The sequence below is a fragment of the Sprattus sprattus genome (assembly GCF_963457725.1).
Source record: "Sprattus sprattus genome assembly, chromosome: 19".
In the NCBI taxonomy this organism is placed as follows: domain Eukaryota; kingdom Metazoa; phylum Chordata; class Actinopteri; order Clupeiformes; family Clupeidae; genus Sprattus; species Sprattus sprattus.
Window position 1 is genome coordinate 4210564 of NC_137917.1, and position 15143 is coordinate 4225706.

The following is a 15143-nucleotide window of genomic DNA, read 5'->3' on the forward strand; positions in this document are numbered from 1 at the left end:
GCGACAACATCCAGCCAGCCCTCTTGGAAATTATGAGTAAATGGATGAGGTGCAGTCCACCATTTGACAACCACTTCAGGATTACGAATGATCTGTATCTTGAAATGACCCCTCGCATGGACATGACATGGGTCATATTTATTGTCATGCATTGTTTTATAGCCACTTTAACACCTTCTCATCAGTGGTATTTTAAAATGGTATGTTATACACTTTGAGAACAAAAAATAAACTAACATGTCTTTGTTCAACGATCTAATTATTGTCATGCATTGGTTTATAGCCACTTCAACACTTTCTCATCAGTGGTATTTTAAAATGGTATGTACACTTTGAGATCTTTTAATCTTTCTTTGTTAAATTATCTGATTCCTCTTCATTAGACAATGCATTACAATTGGAATCTGTCATCGGTAGAGGGCACTATTGCCCTTGTTTTAAGTTCCATTATATGAGAACTCAACCAGAAACGTTATAAAGGAGCTTGGTCAGTTAAAGATGACGGGTCAGAGAATTTCAAAAAGTTCAGCTCAGGACCAATATGTGGATAGAGACATTTAATTTTTGATGCGTGTAGTCACACGTACTGTCCAACGTTTCTCGTCCCCTGACTTCTCAAACCATTGCTTTCCCTTCGATTTTTCGTTCCTGGGACCAAAACGTACATTGTGTCTCGGAAATGCAGTGCCTGGTGAAATAAAGGTCCTGTCAGACGATCAGCGTTACATTTCCGTGTAAAAATGTAGTGATAATTGTTATTATTCATACGTTTTATGGTTGTGTGTCGTATGAAAAATAAAAAAGCAGACGCTTCATTGCCTACACGGGCACATTCAGTTCGAACTTTTATTTTGATCACATTTGTCTGTCTGCATTGAGGGGAATGTCCTCTTGGCGCTTGTTCCATCACCAGTGTGCTTCAACGCCTCTGTGTGGTCACTCAGATTTTCAGAAGTCTCAGCAAAGGACTGCTGGAAGGGTGGATTTTTCCTTGCTCAGGTAAAGTTATTTAGTGTAACGGTTTTTATTTTACATCGCTTGGTATCTACCTGGATACACTGGAATAAATGCAACGAGCAACGTTATGTTAAGTAAGTTCACGTTAGTTCTGATTTATTGCTGGTCTAGTCACTGAATGGTGACTGCTAACAGTTAGCTTTATATATATAAATATATATATATATCAGAATCACCTTTTATATAATGATATATATATTTACCGGTATGAGTTCATTTTACTAGATAGGATAACTTTAAGCTACATATCGGTAGTCGGTGCGTTGGTTTTTGATTACACACACACACACATTGTAGTTCTTCCTGTAGATAGTTGCCAAAGAGTTTGCTATAACATTATCTAGCTAGCTAACGTCAGTGTTTAAGCCGCCCCGGGAGATGTCTTATTTATGTTAAGTGCGTTAGCATCCGTCAGCTAACTACTTCATAGCCACTTGAATTAAAGTACATGTAATACATAAAATACATTAATTCATCACTTCAGCAGTCTGGTGCTGAATCAGACACTGCCTGGCAACTACATTCAACACCCTGTAAACGCTGTTAACTAATATTAACGTCACTCGGATGTCATGCGTGCCCTGCCAGCTAGGTTGGCTAGCTATATAACTTCACAGGAAACCAGCCATCGTCCACTTTGTGGATGTCCATAGTTTGCCAATTAAACGTTAACGTTAACGTCACCATCCTTGTAGACTATACTCCTAACAACAGTCTTCCACGAGCACTATACGTTATCCCAGGTAAATGTACCGGTTTTATCATATAAACAGACTTTTTGGTGAACAATGAAGGCAGTTTGAAAGTCTTAAACGTAAAATCGACGTTCCTCTTGGTAAAGACCTGGTTTTTCCAGAAGTCCAAATGAATGTTCTTACAGTTCATATTTGACACCTACATATTGACAGTAATTTGATGTATCATAACGTTAGATATTTCGCTGTAGGGAACCGAGCAAAAGGGAGCGTACCGAGCGCGTTTGTACGCCTGTGTCCGTGCACAAATAACGACTTCAGCTAGGATGCTGATTACCTTTTTAGAAGATCATTTTTTTTTTTGTATTAGAGATTGTTTGAAAATTCCTAAATAACAGAGGGACATGTCTAGTGGAGTTTGAGAGTTCAAAAGACCTCACTTTTTCTTAGTACCTCTGTTACCTCCTGCCCTTTGAGTACAAAGTCGAACTCGATTTGTGTACAGATGGCGACTATGATGTTACATTAAAGTTGGCAGTGTGTCAGACTAGGGCCAGCTAGCTATCTTGTTAAGCCAAGGCATGAATTCCTCTCGCTGCTCAAATAAGTAACAATAGAAAAGGGATTATTGCCTGTGCCGTTTTCTGGGAAAGATACTAGCAATTGCAAAACAGGAGAACTGTGACAAAGCAGGAAGGAACCATCAGTGGTGCTCAGTCCAGTATTCAAGGACGTCTTTCACTGGTCGAGTTGTCCTGTTGTGGTGTCATAGAAAACCATGGATTTTTTTGGTAGTTTTACCTCAGCCTCTGAACACAGAGCACCCTGTGGTGTATTCCTCAAATGGCACAGGGCAGCCTTAACATTTGATTGCATATTCTTCTCAGGTTTGCTGATATGTCAAAGTTGACCCTGTAATCCCTCTGGTGGGTGTTTTCCTTTTAAAGAGGAAGTTAAATTACTTTGTTGACACTTAGATGACTCAGAGGGAACTGTAATGTGAAGAGATGTATAAGAAAAAATGTCAATTCTCATTTGCATATTCATTTGGCAGAAACCCTTATCCCATCTGAGGTGCCGTATTGAACAGTTAGTCAAAGGGAAAACAGAAATAATGTAGGCAAATACTTAGGCTAGGTAAAGAGGTTGAACTTGCTCCTCAGGTTGAATTCTGGGGGGATGGGGTAATTGACGTAATACACACTTCAATGTGTTTGAGACTGGAAGAGTTATGAGACTATGGTCTTTGATAAATTCTTATCAGCCACGCTCTTCATACCACAGATCCTTGGCATGGAGTTGTTGTTGTTGTTGCTTTTTACCCCAATCATGCTGCGGTTGGGGAAAAGCACTGTGACCCCCAAAGGCTTCATACAGAAATGTGTTGTCACTGTTGTATCCGCTCCATTGACTCTGGGTTCTGTTAATTTCACGCCCTCTTTTGATGGGCCTTCCTTTTTTTTTTTGGCCCCAGGGACAGCTTCTAAGAATTGTTCAAATGAGCTTTAACAGTGTCAAATTCCAAATAGTCTCATGTGCATTTAGTAAATCAAGCATAACGGGGTATTTTCTTAACGGTTGGTAATGTTGCCTGCCATCGGATAGTGGTAGCCTATCTCTGCTTTCCATAACCTCTCCTCCCTAGTACTGTGCCAGCACAGTTTAGCAAAAACAGTCTTCGCAGTGTTTGCCTTTGCAGTTAAAAACCTGCCTTGCTTTGGCACAGTTTGTCGCCCTTCCCCCTCACACTCACCCGTGCCAGCACTGTCTTATTGCCAAGACTCCGTAAATACCATGCCCCTACGACTGAACACTGAGCAGACCAGTAGCCTTATAAACCTGTTGCTCTTAACCAGTACCTCATTCCCACTCTCACCGAAAGCCATTTATTTACCACTTTTTTACTGTTATGGGGCCATGTGGGAATGGGAGCAAAATGGTAAAGTCAAGATGTTAATCTATCCCCTGGCAACCTAGTAACATTAACTGTCATCTGGCACGGTTCCAATGGGAATTTGAATTAACGTGTTAAAGAAGGGCAAGGGTTGTTTAATGTATATCACAAGCTATTTAACACCATCTGCAAGGAATTGTGATCACTTTGAACCCAAGACTGCCTTTTGGTGAGCTGATTTTGAGAAATTAAATTTTGCATCAGAGATGTCTAGGATAGTCCATAGCTAGGTAACTGGCATGAGACCTCTCGTGGTTTACACATCTCGTCGAGGGTTTGTGTAGTATCTCACACCTGTGACTTTACCGTTATGGAAGAGACTGAGTGGGAATTAATTTGTTGTATCCATCCCATGTAGTTTGTACCTGATTCATTCATTTCTGGATGTGAAAGAAGCTCAGGTGGCCTAGATAGTGGCGTAAATATAAATTTGAGGGTGAGCACTCTGAAACCCAAAAGGTGAACTGCTGTAGTTTCATATGGGCTCTGTCATGTGCCCTTTGGCCTTCTAAATGGAATCTACTTGTGCCTCTACAGGTCCTACAAGAGATAGCAGAACCTAACAAGCGTGTGGCTGAAGGGGCCTTCAACGAAGGATCCAGAAGACAAGTTTTTTTTTTCCCCCAAAGGATATCCAGTCAAAAGCACAGTCACTGGGGAACTATTGAGGGCCGAGTCCACGCTAACACACCAATCTCTCAACACGGGAGGCTCTCCTAGAACCAGCCCAGTCGCTGAGACGTGTACGACAACGGCCTGCAGGGTGGCGAGAGAGAGCCAGGACGGGAGGCGTGGGGCGCCGGGGATGAGCGAGTTCTGGCACAAGATCGGCTGCTGCGTGGTCGCCAAGCCTCCGCCGGTGAGATGAACAACTATTTTGTTTTCTTAGGACATTTAAGTGTCGCATTACAGCAGCTCTGGTACAAAGGGTTGTGTTTGAATGCATTTTGGAAATTTTACCTGAAAGCTGCAATTAAAGCAATGACGTCACAGCTTTAGATCTTAGCGGTGCACTAGGGCCACATTTTCCCTTTCAGAAGTGGCTCTTTGACAACAAAACCTCTCATTAAGAGCTTCCTGTTAAACAGCATCATGCATTACATTGAACCCTAATCCAAGCCATGATTATGTTTCCTTTTAAACACCATCTTAACCTAAGCAACAGCCTATTCAGTAAAAGTGTATGTCATGTGCCAGTGTGTTACTAGGACCTGAACCCTTCATTATGGTGATGTCACTTCATAGGCATGCAAATAACTCGGCAGCAGTGGTCATGGGAAGGAAATGGCCAATGGCGTTAACAGGACAGTAGAGATGTGAGCAGTCAATGGCATTAACTGGACAGTAGAAATGTGGGCAGTCACTGCGTTAACAGGACAGTAGAGATCTAAGCAGTCAATGGCGTTAACAGGATGGTAGAGATCTGAGCAGTTGAATTTAGAGCCGTTGACCTGCATTAAAGTTGCTTACTATAAGATTTGTGGCCCTGAGTCCATAAACACAAGAGGCTGAGATTATTGTGGGGCCATGAAGCAGACACTGCTGGGAGACAGCCAGGCAAATTCAGAAGCTGGTTGTATACTCTCCCAATTGACCTTCCCTCCCCTCAGTGGCCCCTCTCTCTCGAAAGGGCCTCCTCCCGTGAGCGGAGCAACCATAACGCAGCAACGAGGTGAGGAGGCCATGACACCATCAGCTGAATTTGCAGATGACCCACATACCAACGTTGAAGTGTTTCAGGCGCACAGACGTGTTTTTGAGAAGAAGCATGAAAACTCGAGACATGAAACACCAGTTCTACAGAGAATTCTCTGTCATCAGGAAGCAGTACATTGCTGACTACAGAAGGTAGCCATGTGTCTTAAATATGGGTTGAGAGCCTCATTTTGGTTCGGCAGCACCCCCACTCAAACCTTTGGCAGTGATCTTGATTTGGTTTGATTAGAAAAACGGCTTTTCCTGGCAGCTTTTTTGAAAGAATTTTAGTAGCTTTCAGTAGAAAGGCTATCTTTTCATCTCAAGCTTGGGAAGTAAACACTGTTTAACCACTGCTTTAAAATTGGCACTCCTCCGCATAAACAAGATGTCGATAACATAACATAAATGCACTGTTTTCTTCCTAAAATGATTTTGGTTTTGTACTTAGACCAAATTATCCACTGTGGAGGAAATTTGAATACAAACAAATTGGAGAGAATATCATATCTCTTTGTTGGAGAGGGGGAAACAGTTGAGCCTGGTGTGCTGTGAGAGGAGCTTTACCAGTAGACGTGAGTGTGAGCTTGTGGGGGTCATAGGGCCCCCTCTACCTGTGCCTCTGGGCCAGCCTTCACCACAGACCCACTCTAACAATGAGGCGCAGCTCAGAGGGGAAGCTGGGCTTATGGGATTTGTTGGGAGTGAGCTCATTCTTCTTCCTCCCTCCTTCCTCTTTTTTTTATTTTTAGTCCTCCGCTTACTCCATTGTTGGGATAGGACGAGGCAAGGCTGGAGCTGGCGTTAGGGCCTGTGTGGAAAAGAAAACCCTGAAGATTTGGCCCCCTCAGATGGCTGGATGAGTCACAGGCCCCGCCCTTGTCTCATGCTTGTCCTTGGCTTTATTTGTGTGTCAAAAGTTGAGTTCAAATGAGCTATGTGAACATGAGAAATTAGAGGAAGAAATTTGAAGGAGGACCTCTGGTTCTGAGGACCTCTGTAGTAGTTACACTCATAACATGGTCTGTTGTAATAAATTGGGCTGGCTCTTTTTCTCAACTGACAAGTGATGACAAGTGCTTAGTATGAGCTCATAAAATAACTATGGTCTTGGGGAACGTTAAGACTTTCCGCTCGGTTCCTACTTGAATTCCTCCCCATGTTTCCCTCAAAAGCTGCCTTGAAGCTGAAGCTATAACAACCCTGCAACTTTAGTTTGTTTTTATTTGTGGAGGGACAGCTTTTTATAGATGATTCCTCAAAAGGAGCCAGCTATAAAAGCCTTGAAAGGAGGTAAACCTGTTCAACACAACTACACCTTGAGGGACATCCAATCTATCTCTTAGTAACCTGGGAGACTTTGGCAGAAGCTGTAGCTGAAATGGAGAGAATAGAGAGTGCAAAGGAAGCAGGTCGAGTATTTGAGCAATATGACACGAGTGAGAGTGGGCTTGGTAAAGGATATCCTCACGGCTGTGATTCTGCCGTAGGCACAAGGCAGAGTACCGCAGGTAATCACAGCCTTGAAGATATCCTTTACCAACCCCACAACAACATGAGTGTCACTTTGCTTTTATACAACAGTTCTACTACCCACTAATTGCTTTTCAAATCACCAGATTGTGTCTCGTTTATGTCTGTTTTGTTTATTCATTCTCCACCCAAAAACTAGTTCCAACCTGAGTACTGAACACTGTCACTCTGCAGCCAAGTTGAGCGAGAAAGACTGCTTGTGCACATTTATTTGTACACTCACCTGTCGTCATGTTACAATTCAATGGTTGAAGTATATGAAACACAGAGCGATTTCCTAGTCAGTCTCAGAGTGCGATGCCCAATTCCAATGTCCAATTAGAAATGAATAAATCGTTCCACCGGATATAACCGCTGTATACAGAATTTATCCATAGTCTGCTCTAGCTGTTTTTTTTATACTAATTTGCTTAAATTTGTCTCTTCTTGTGCCAGAAGGCTTTTTTCCTGTTCACATGCACTCAGCAGAATGTAGTAGATCCTTTTGCCCTGTGTACAAGTGAAGTCATGTGTTTTTATCAGGAGTTCTAGGCCTAGGCATCTGCACTTATGACTTTGATGTTTTGAGTGCCATGCTCTTCCAGTGAGCTGCCTGAAAATGACCTGCCTTTGTTTGCTCTTTTAGAAGAAACGACGGAGGAAAATCGACCGCACCATGATTGGAGAGCCCACAAACTTTGTCCACCTGACCCACATAGGCTCTGGCGAGATGGCTGATGGGATGGCTCCGGTAAGAACGCGGTCGCCTGGCAGTAACTTTTTAACTAAAGGAGCACAACCTCCAGTACATTGAGGCCATACAGTACCTGTGAATCACCTGTGTACAGCAGGGCTGCCACCGCCTGCTCTGGGATATTAAGGGTTGACCTCCTACAAAGCTGAGTTTGAAACACAAATGAGGGAGCAGGTGATGAAAAGCATTGTGGCGCGGCATCTGGTATTCCCATCTTTGAACAGTGATTACATTTGAGATGTACGGTACATCAAATCCAGAGAAATGTGTATATCCCAGTTTCACATTGAAGAGCACGTCAGAGGATTTTGGTTTCTCGTTCTGACACCACGGCACCTGGGTTGTTTACGTACAGAAAATGGTGGCTTCCGTGTCTGTTTCAGTTCATCATTTTACAATTGTATTCATAAGTGGGAATTTCTACCTTTGCTGTCAAGAATCCCTCTGTTTGTCAGTAAATGCAAACGTAAGCCAAAGTGAATGGAAGAACTCCCCTGTAGGATTCCCCAAACATCCCAGCCTCAAACAGACATCGAACAGTAGGAGTAGGGGTGGATGCCCTGTTTGGGGGCATAGTTCCCCAGGCTCTTAATCCAGCTAGCTGCTGGGTGAGTCTCCTACCTGGGCAGAGCTGAGCAGCCTGCGACTTGCCTGGAGGAATGTTGGCCGGTGGCCTGCTTGAGCAGAACACAACCTCTCAGAGAGCACAGTGAACACGCTGAGGCGGGATAGGGCGGTAGGCTCACAACAGGACTCGATGTGCCTCTCCTTGGGAGTGCTTGGGCGTGTTGTTGCTTCCCTCCTGCCTCTTGCTATTTAGGGGCCAGAGTGTTGTGCTTATTGGGCATTTAAGGTCACATGTAGTGTAAATGGCCCCTCTCTTTTTAACTCGCTGGCGTTTTTTAAGTTCCTGCTTTTGTTTTGCGGATCCTGGTTGGAGGTGGGGGGTTGGGGACCGGGGGGGTGAAGCAGGTTTGCTGGTGTATTTCAGCCTCGGGAGAATCTCACCCCTGCCCCCGGTCTTTCATGACTGTACTTCTACAAAAGCGAAACCAAACAGGAAGGAGCACAAGGAAACAATGCGCCAGTCAGGTCCTAATTGACTCGCGCTGATAAACATTTATCTACCCAAATGGTGTGCGATTATGGCAATCATAAAATCCGGCCTTCTTTGAGAGTATGCTTTTGAAGGACGATGGCAGTTGTGTGAACGGTGGCCACAGATGCCCTTTAGTCTGGGGGATTTAATTAATGGCAATATAATACAGGGCGTACTTGAAAACTGTTCAGCTGGAAGTGGCTTGTCCAACAACAACTCGGCTCTTTGTGCCTGTGTGGACTCATGGGTCCTTCTATATTCACATTCATCCTGGCATCATTATGTCATTTTATGGCTCCGTAGTGCGTTACGTAATCCTAGGTCCACTAAGTCGCCCCGTGGGAACCCACTCCCTCATCGTCTGAATAAGCCGCGCAGCATTGAGAGTCCTGTGTCATGCCTCACTGACTCCTTCAGCCATGTATTAAAAGAAGCAAATCTGCACCTGGCCTTGCGGTCTGTTTGCGTCCACACCCATTCCCTGCTATTAGCGTAGCCTACACACTGCTAATGTGTGGCTGTCTCGTCAGGCATGGCTCGCGTGCATGTAATGTGGAAGTGTCTGCGGATGGCTGGCTGGCGTTATCAGGTGTTGTGTCGCTTGACTAAAGCAGTCTGTTTGTCTGCGGAACATAATCCAGGTGCAGATGGCACTGTAGCGGTTGTTATAGAGAGGCCCGAGGATCTCGTTTTAACATGAATCGCCATTGTGAGTTATGTAAAGAATATGACACAATGCTGAAAGGAGGCTGCATTTCCTGCTAGGATGCCATAAATCACACACACGCACACGCACACATGCATATACATGAATGCACACTCAGAACATAGCCCACGTATACATACACGTAGCTCACTTGTGTTGTAACGGGAGCTGTCAGACATGGGTGTGTCAGTGCGCAGCATGCAGAACTTGAGGGACTAGTCGGAGCATGACCGTGGGAGAAGCGGTGTCCCAGCCCAGGCTGCGAGTGCTCTGCATCCTCCCATCCTCCCCCCCCCCCCCCCCCCCCCTCCTGGGTCTTCTCTAAAAGGAATGGTATTACACACGACGCATCAACAAGTCCCAAAACCCAGTGTGTGTTGTCCTGCCTAAGAATGTAGAGGAAATGTGATTGACTGTACTGATTCTGCCTGTCTGTCTTTTTGCACTAGTCCGGACCAGTACAGCAGCAGATGAGGTCGAAAGTGCCCCATAGCAATGGCCGCAACAGCTTGTTATAGCCATCTAGCCTGTGAGTACCTTTATTGATGTACTCATTATTCATTTCTTTCTTCAAATATTGGTCTATTGGTTTTTGAATGTATAAAACCACTTCCTTAATATGTTGCCATTCATAATGTATTAAATAAATGTTTTTATGATGTGTTGGTACATTATTGACTTGTCTTCATCTGTCCATCAGGCCGTGTGGAGGGTTATTGGGCATGTTCCCCCTCCACACCAGAGCAGTTTCCTCATGGAGACCTACCCTCTGACCCCTCCCCATGCAGCACTTGGCACACCTGCAGAAGAGACTGCAGCTGCTCACATGCAGTCTGGCATTCGTCACTTTCAGCAAGATCCATGTGCTACTCATGCCAAAAAAAGACTGCTTTACCCAGGAATTTGTTTTCCTGTCTCTCTCTCTCTCCACTTTCTCTATGGTCCATTTTTCAATACAAGAGAGACAACCTCTCTGTTTCTTTTTTTAAAGTTAAGGATGTAAAGTACCAAAAACAGGACACTTTTTAAAGTTTGATAAATTATGTGGATGTGTGGGAGAAGAAGGGTGTGTGTTTAGGGTATGTATTGATACACTGGCTGTGCTCCCCTCATGTATAAGGGCTTAGAGTTCCCTGCTTCCAACCTACACCAGTACAGACACAGGCTCATCCGCTGGCCTTTTAGCCCATGCTACACTCACATGTGCTCATCCTTGGACGGAGCGGCAGATCAGACTTATCTATCCCAAGTGACGGGGGTCACCACCTTCCAAAATGTTTAATGACTTCCTTTGTACACTTTTTTTCTTGTAATCTTATAGCAGTTTGTCATTTATCCTTTGAGAGAAATTATATCTAAAAATAGGCTATGTCATACTCTAAACTAAAATGTTTTAAAATAACACAGGCTGTTCATATGGACTGCCCCCTGCACTGGTGTATCTTTAAGTCTTCATATTGTCTCTGGAATCCCGTGTCACAAAGTGAGAGAAGGTGGCTTTGTATGTGATGTATGTGTGGGTGGGTGTGTGTATATATCTTCACTTGCGAGAAAGTTCTAGTTGATGCTGTGTGTTTGTGTCACGATGAATGATGATTGACGTTTCCTTTGCTTTCACCCTTTGCAGTTAACACTCACAAAACAAATATTGCCAAAAGGTTTTATCTATTTAGTGTTATTTAATTTTAAATTTCTTGCATGTACCGCAGGTATGTTGTTCCAAACAACAATATAGAAAGGACTGAACACTGGAAAGTCTCCACCCATGTGACCTCCTTCAGGGCTAAATGGTGTCTGCACTTACTTGCATTGTCCTCCATCATGTCCACTGATCTGAGCTCGACTCTAAGCCAGATTCCTTCACTGATTTAGGAGTCACGCAGCAGTCATACAGATATAGTCACACAGACCCATTTGATGCATCTGATTGATTGAGATTTGTATGACACATTTTGCCGCAAGTAACATAAACCAGGTGAACATTGTAAACTCCCATCTTTGTTGTAATTTGGGCAAATGGCACCTTTTAATACTTTTGCTTCATGACTGTTGGAATTATAAACAGACTCACAAATTGCATTCACTAGCTTTGGTTGTCAGTTGTTGTTATTGACATTGTTTTATTAATGCCAGTTTAATCTGAAACACCAATGGTCGTTATTAGTGTGGTCCCTCATCAATTCCATGTCCTTAAAGGGTTCTCAACACAAAGACACTTCTCATACCCAAACATTATTATGCTAAAGATTAGTTCTGAACACTAACAGAGGAATGGTGCCCTGCACAGACAGACTTGTTTAAGAAGCAGAGGAACATTCCACCACAGGCAGGCTTAACCGGTCATAAATTATTGTCACCATGGTGCTGTTCAAATTCTATAGTGCCTTATTTTCTTTCCTCCAGTTCTCCCAGTGATTTGGAGTTAAGGCATTGTAATGTATTTTTCTATGGTTGATTATACTGTACTATGACCTAATTGAATCATCTTATTTTAGTGGTGCACTAAACTGTTGAGTGTTCGTCTGAGTGTGAGGATGCTTCAGTCCCAGTACAGGCGTCTTTTCATCCCAAGTTGTTTGGAAACACTGTCTTGGAGACCTGGAACTGACTTTTTGGCTGCTCTGAGCTTTTCACACAAGCTTCGGCAGTCACTGTGAAGACCTCCAGAGCACGCATGAGTCAGAGTATAAATCGGCCCAAGAGACCAAATCAGCTTGCGGGGGGAAACTTACAGGGGTTTCGTGTTGCCGGTTCAGCCAATGTCTAGTTTTATGACCACGCGGCAGAGTATTGGATCTGTTCCTCCATTTATGTGTGCTGTAAGAAAGTTAGTGAGGTTTGTGATTGAGTGAAAGAGACAGGTTTACCACCTGTTGAGTTTGGATTTACTTGTGGCTGTATGGCTTTTAATTAATACACAATTTTTTTTCCATCTGTGACTTTGTCTCTTTATTGACTGATTCTACTGAAGTGTGGATAAAGCATGTTCATAAGTGGAAGTGAAGTGCTTCATTTGGTCAGTCTAAAGCTCTCAGGGAAAACCCTCCGTGTGAATAATCGGCCTAAAACTTCCCCAAGATGTATTTGTGGAAAAAGTTAGTCACCCACCATCAAAACTGGCCCATTCTCAAGCATTCAAATAAAAACGGTTCAAACGAGCTCAGGCCGTAGGTTTGACGGTTGTGTGGGAAATTGTGTTTTTTGGCCAGCCTTCAGCTTATAAAGAGCAGTTTGTGTTGGGGGGCAGGTGCTCAGGCCCTGTTCCAGCTTCATCACCCACAGGCTGCAATGAGATGGAACAGGCCAGTGGGTTGAACACATTTAGAGATTCATGTAATGGGATACAAATTCCTCAGGAAAACCAAGTTTGAATGCATGAGGCAAGGCTTGTTCTCAGCCTTGGGAAAACCTAATTTATTTTTTGTTCAACTTCACCACAAACTCTCTGTTGGTCCAACTGACAGTTTTAGCAGACGGCCGTTACATCAGCCATAACAAAAAACAGAACTGAAAAATAAACTCTGACCAGCAGCATTATGGTAACATTTTATTTACAATTTGGGATCTGACAAATCCACACAAAGTCATTATCCAAACACCCAAGCAGACCAGAAATTAAGACAAAGGCAAATCATGGCTCTTAAGTCTGTTATTAACAGATGATGCCAAGAGCTCTCCCTCTGAGTATTAGGACAGAAAAAAACAACTGGCTTTCCATTCTTTAACAATGCAGTGAATCACTGCCAAAAACAGCCTCCTGTGGAGAAGCGTGCACATGGGAGTCCTTCAGAGACCACAGTATGAGGTGTAACAAGCATCAAGTTTGAGAGGTGGTTGGCAGTTTTACCTCAATGTAGGCCACAATCTCTGTAAAAGGTGTGGGGGGGGTTGACTAATCTTGCATGTCCTTTAAATCAAACGACTATTTTCATCAATATGATTGAAAGTGTACTTTTTTTTTAAAACTGTTAAAATTATTATTTTGTGTTGTAATGTCCCTTTAATTATATTTATGCTTTTATTTTTTAAACACATTATTTACACTTATTTTAAATAAACAATTTAACATTTTTGCAGACATCTCCTGACTCCCAATATGAGAATCACAGTGAGAGGAAAAAAGGTTCAAACAGGAAATTATTATTTAACCTTCCCAACCAGCACAACTTGGTTCCTGTTTATAACTAAAATGCACACCGTACCGTTACCTCACTTCCCTCTCCTGCCAAAGCCCATTTCCTCAAAGTCCAAACTGCTTCAATGGAGACTTTCAAAACAGTTCCCAACCTCCAGGGCTTGTATTACAATCATCACAACCAAGCCATCACAGCAGCAGACAAAACCATATCCACTACATTCCCCTCTTTGAAATCTATCTGAAACTGTCTGAAGGTCCAGTGCTGCATAAGGCCTGTAATCATCCTGGCTGCTGGAAAGCACAGGTTGTCCAAGTGTTCCCTTGAATAAATATTTGCCCTGAGGTACGGCGATTAAATGCCGTACATATGAAGGGGGAAAGGAGGAAGGAAAAACAGTGCATCTAACAACATTAAATGGAGAATGCAGAGGGATTTGACTTACAAAATTAAAACGGGTCTTGTAAAACTCTTCGCCCATTGTTTAAACAATGACTCACTGCCTAATAGTAGTAATAGCCTTGACTGTTACCTTTTCCCTCTAAACACAATTTTGCATTAAAGTAGCTTGGCTTGTAACACATGAAACCAAAGTCTGATGAATCTGTAATGAAACCGAGGGGGTTTCATTGTAACAGGAACCATGTGCTGCCAGATTCATTACATTTTGGCTAATAAAAGTTTCACTGAACTCACACAACTAGATTAGATGTGCCCCTTTTTTACACAGCAGTGATTACATGCTCATAAATCACAGGTGTTATGCAACACTGCTGGGGTTGCACACTTCTTCTAATCAGTCCTCAGCCGTTATGGCAGGTGTTGTGCAATCAGGGAGAGATGAACAAAAAGAGTATTGTTGATCACAATTTGAGGTTAAAAAAGTCATTCGTTTGTTTCTTTTGTTATAAAAACAACTTCATCAAATAAGTTACCAAAGCCCCTTGTTGCATGGGCGTGCATCTGCATTAAGACAAAAATGTCTCCTCAGTTAAGTGCTTTCCTTCTAGTCAAGAGCGTTTTTTTAAATGTCTCTTCACTGATCCATAGAGGAGGTTCTGTGCAGAAAGACAACAGTGACCTCTGACAGAGGCTAAATTAGAGTCCGTGGACATAAAGAGATGACTGACCACTGGCGGTGCCTCTGTCTCGGAGCCTCCAGCTCTGAGCTTTCACCTTTAGCCTCGTTATGTAGTCATTGCTGTATTTACAAACCAACCCGTGGGGAGGGGGCCCTCAGCTGCTCCGTTCGGTGTCATATCTACAAGAAAATACACGGGAAATTACTTGTTCATATAAACTGTTTGCTCAAACCATTAAACGCAGCAATTTTATTGAAAACACACACTTCAAGGTCCGTCTCATACTGGCAATAACAGTTGGGAAGCCGCCTGTGCTAGGGACTCCACATGAAACAACATTAAGGCAGAGTCAGCATGAAGGCCGTCCACCTCCCACATGGCGATGGTTTAAAAAGGCAGCCTTCACAGTGCTCTGCTCTGCTCCTCTACAAATAATTGTGGATAAAAGCATCAACAAATGGACTCCATGTGAGGTAAGCAAAGGAGGGGCCAC

At 43.3% G+C, this 15143-nt stretch overlaps 1 protein-coding gene across 2 annotated transcripts; it reads left to right on the top strand.

Annotated features, from left to right (window-relative positions):
• The first annotated feature begins 920 nt into the window (after positions 1-920).
• On the top strand, positions 921-12585 carry cdc42se1 (CDC42 small effector 1). 2 transcript variants are annotated; one of them, XM_080858547.1, is made up of 5 exons: positions 921-999; positions 4204-4525; positions 7520-7624; positions 9882-9961; positions 10133-12585. In XM_080858547.1, exons 2-4 carry the CDS (start codon positions 4472-4474, stop codon positions 9948-9950), a joined length of 228 nt encoding a protein of 75 aa, XP_080714673.1. In that variant the 5' UTR covers positions 921-999; positions 4204-4471; the 3' UTR covers positions 9951-9961; positions 10133-12585. The 2 variants fall into 2 exon arrangements, with proteins under 2 accessions (XP_080714673.1, XP_080714672.1); XM_080858546.1 differs by having other exon boundaries at positions 984-1091.
• Positions 12586-15143: the final 2558 nt, after the last annotated feature.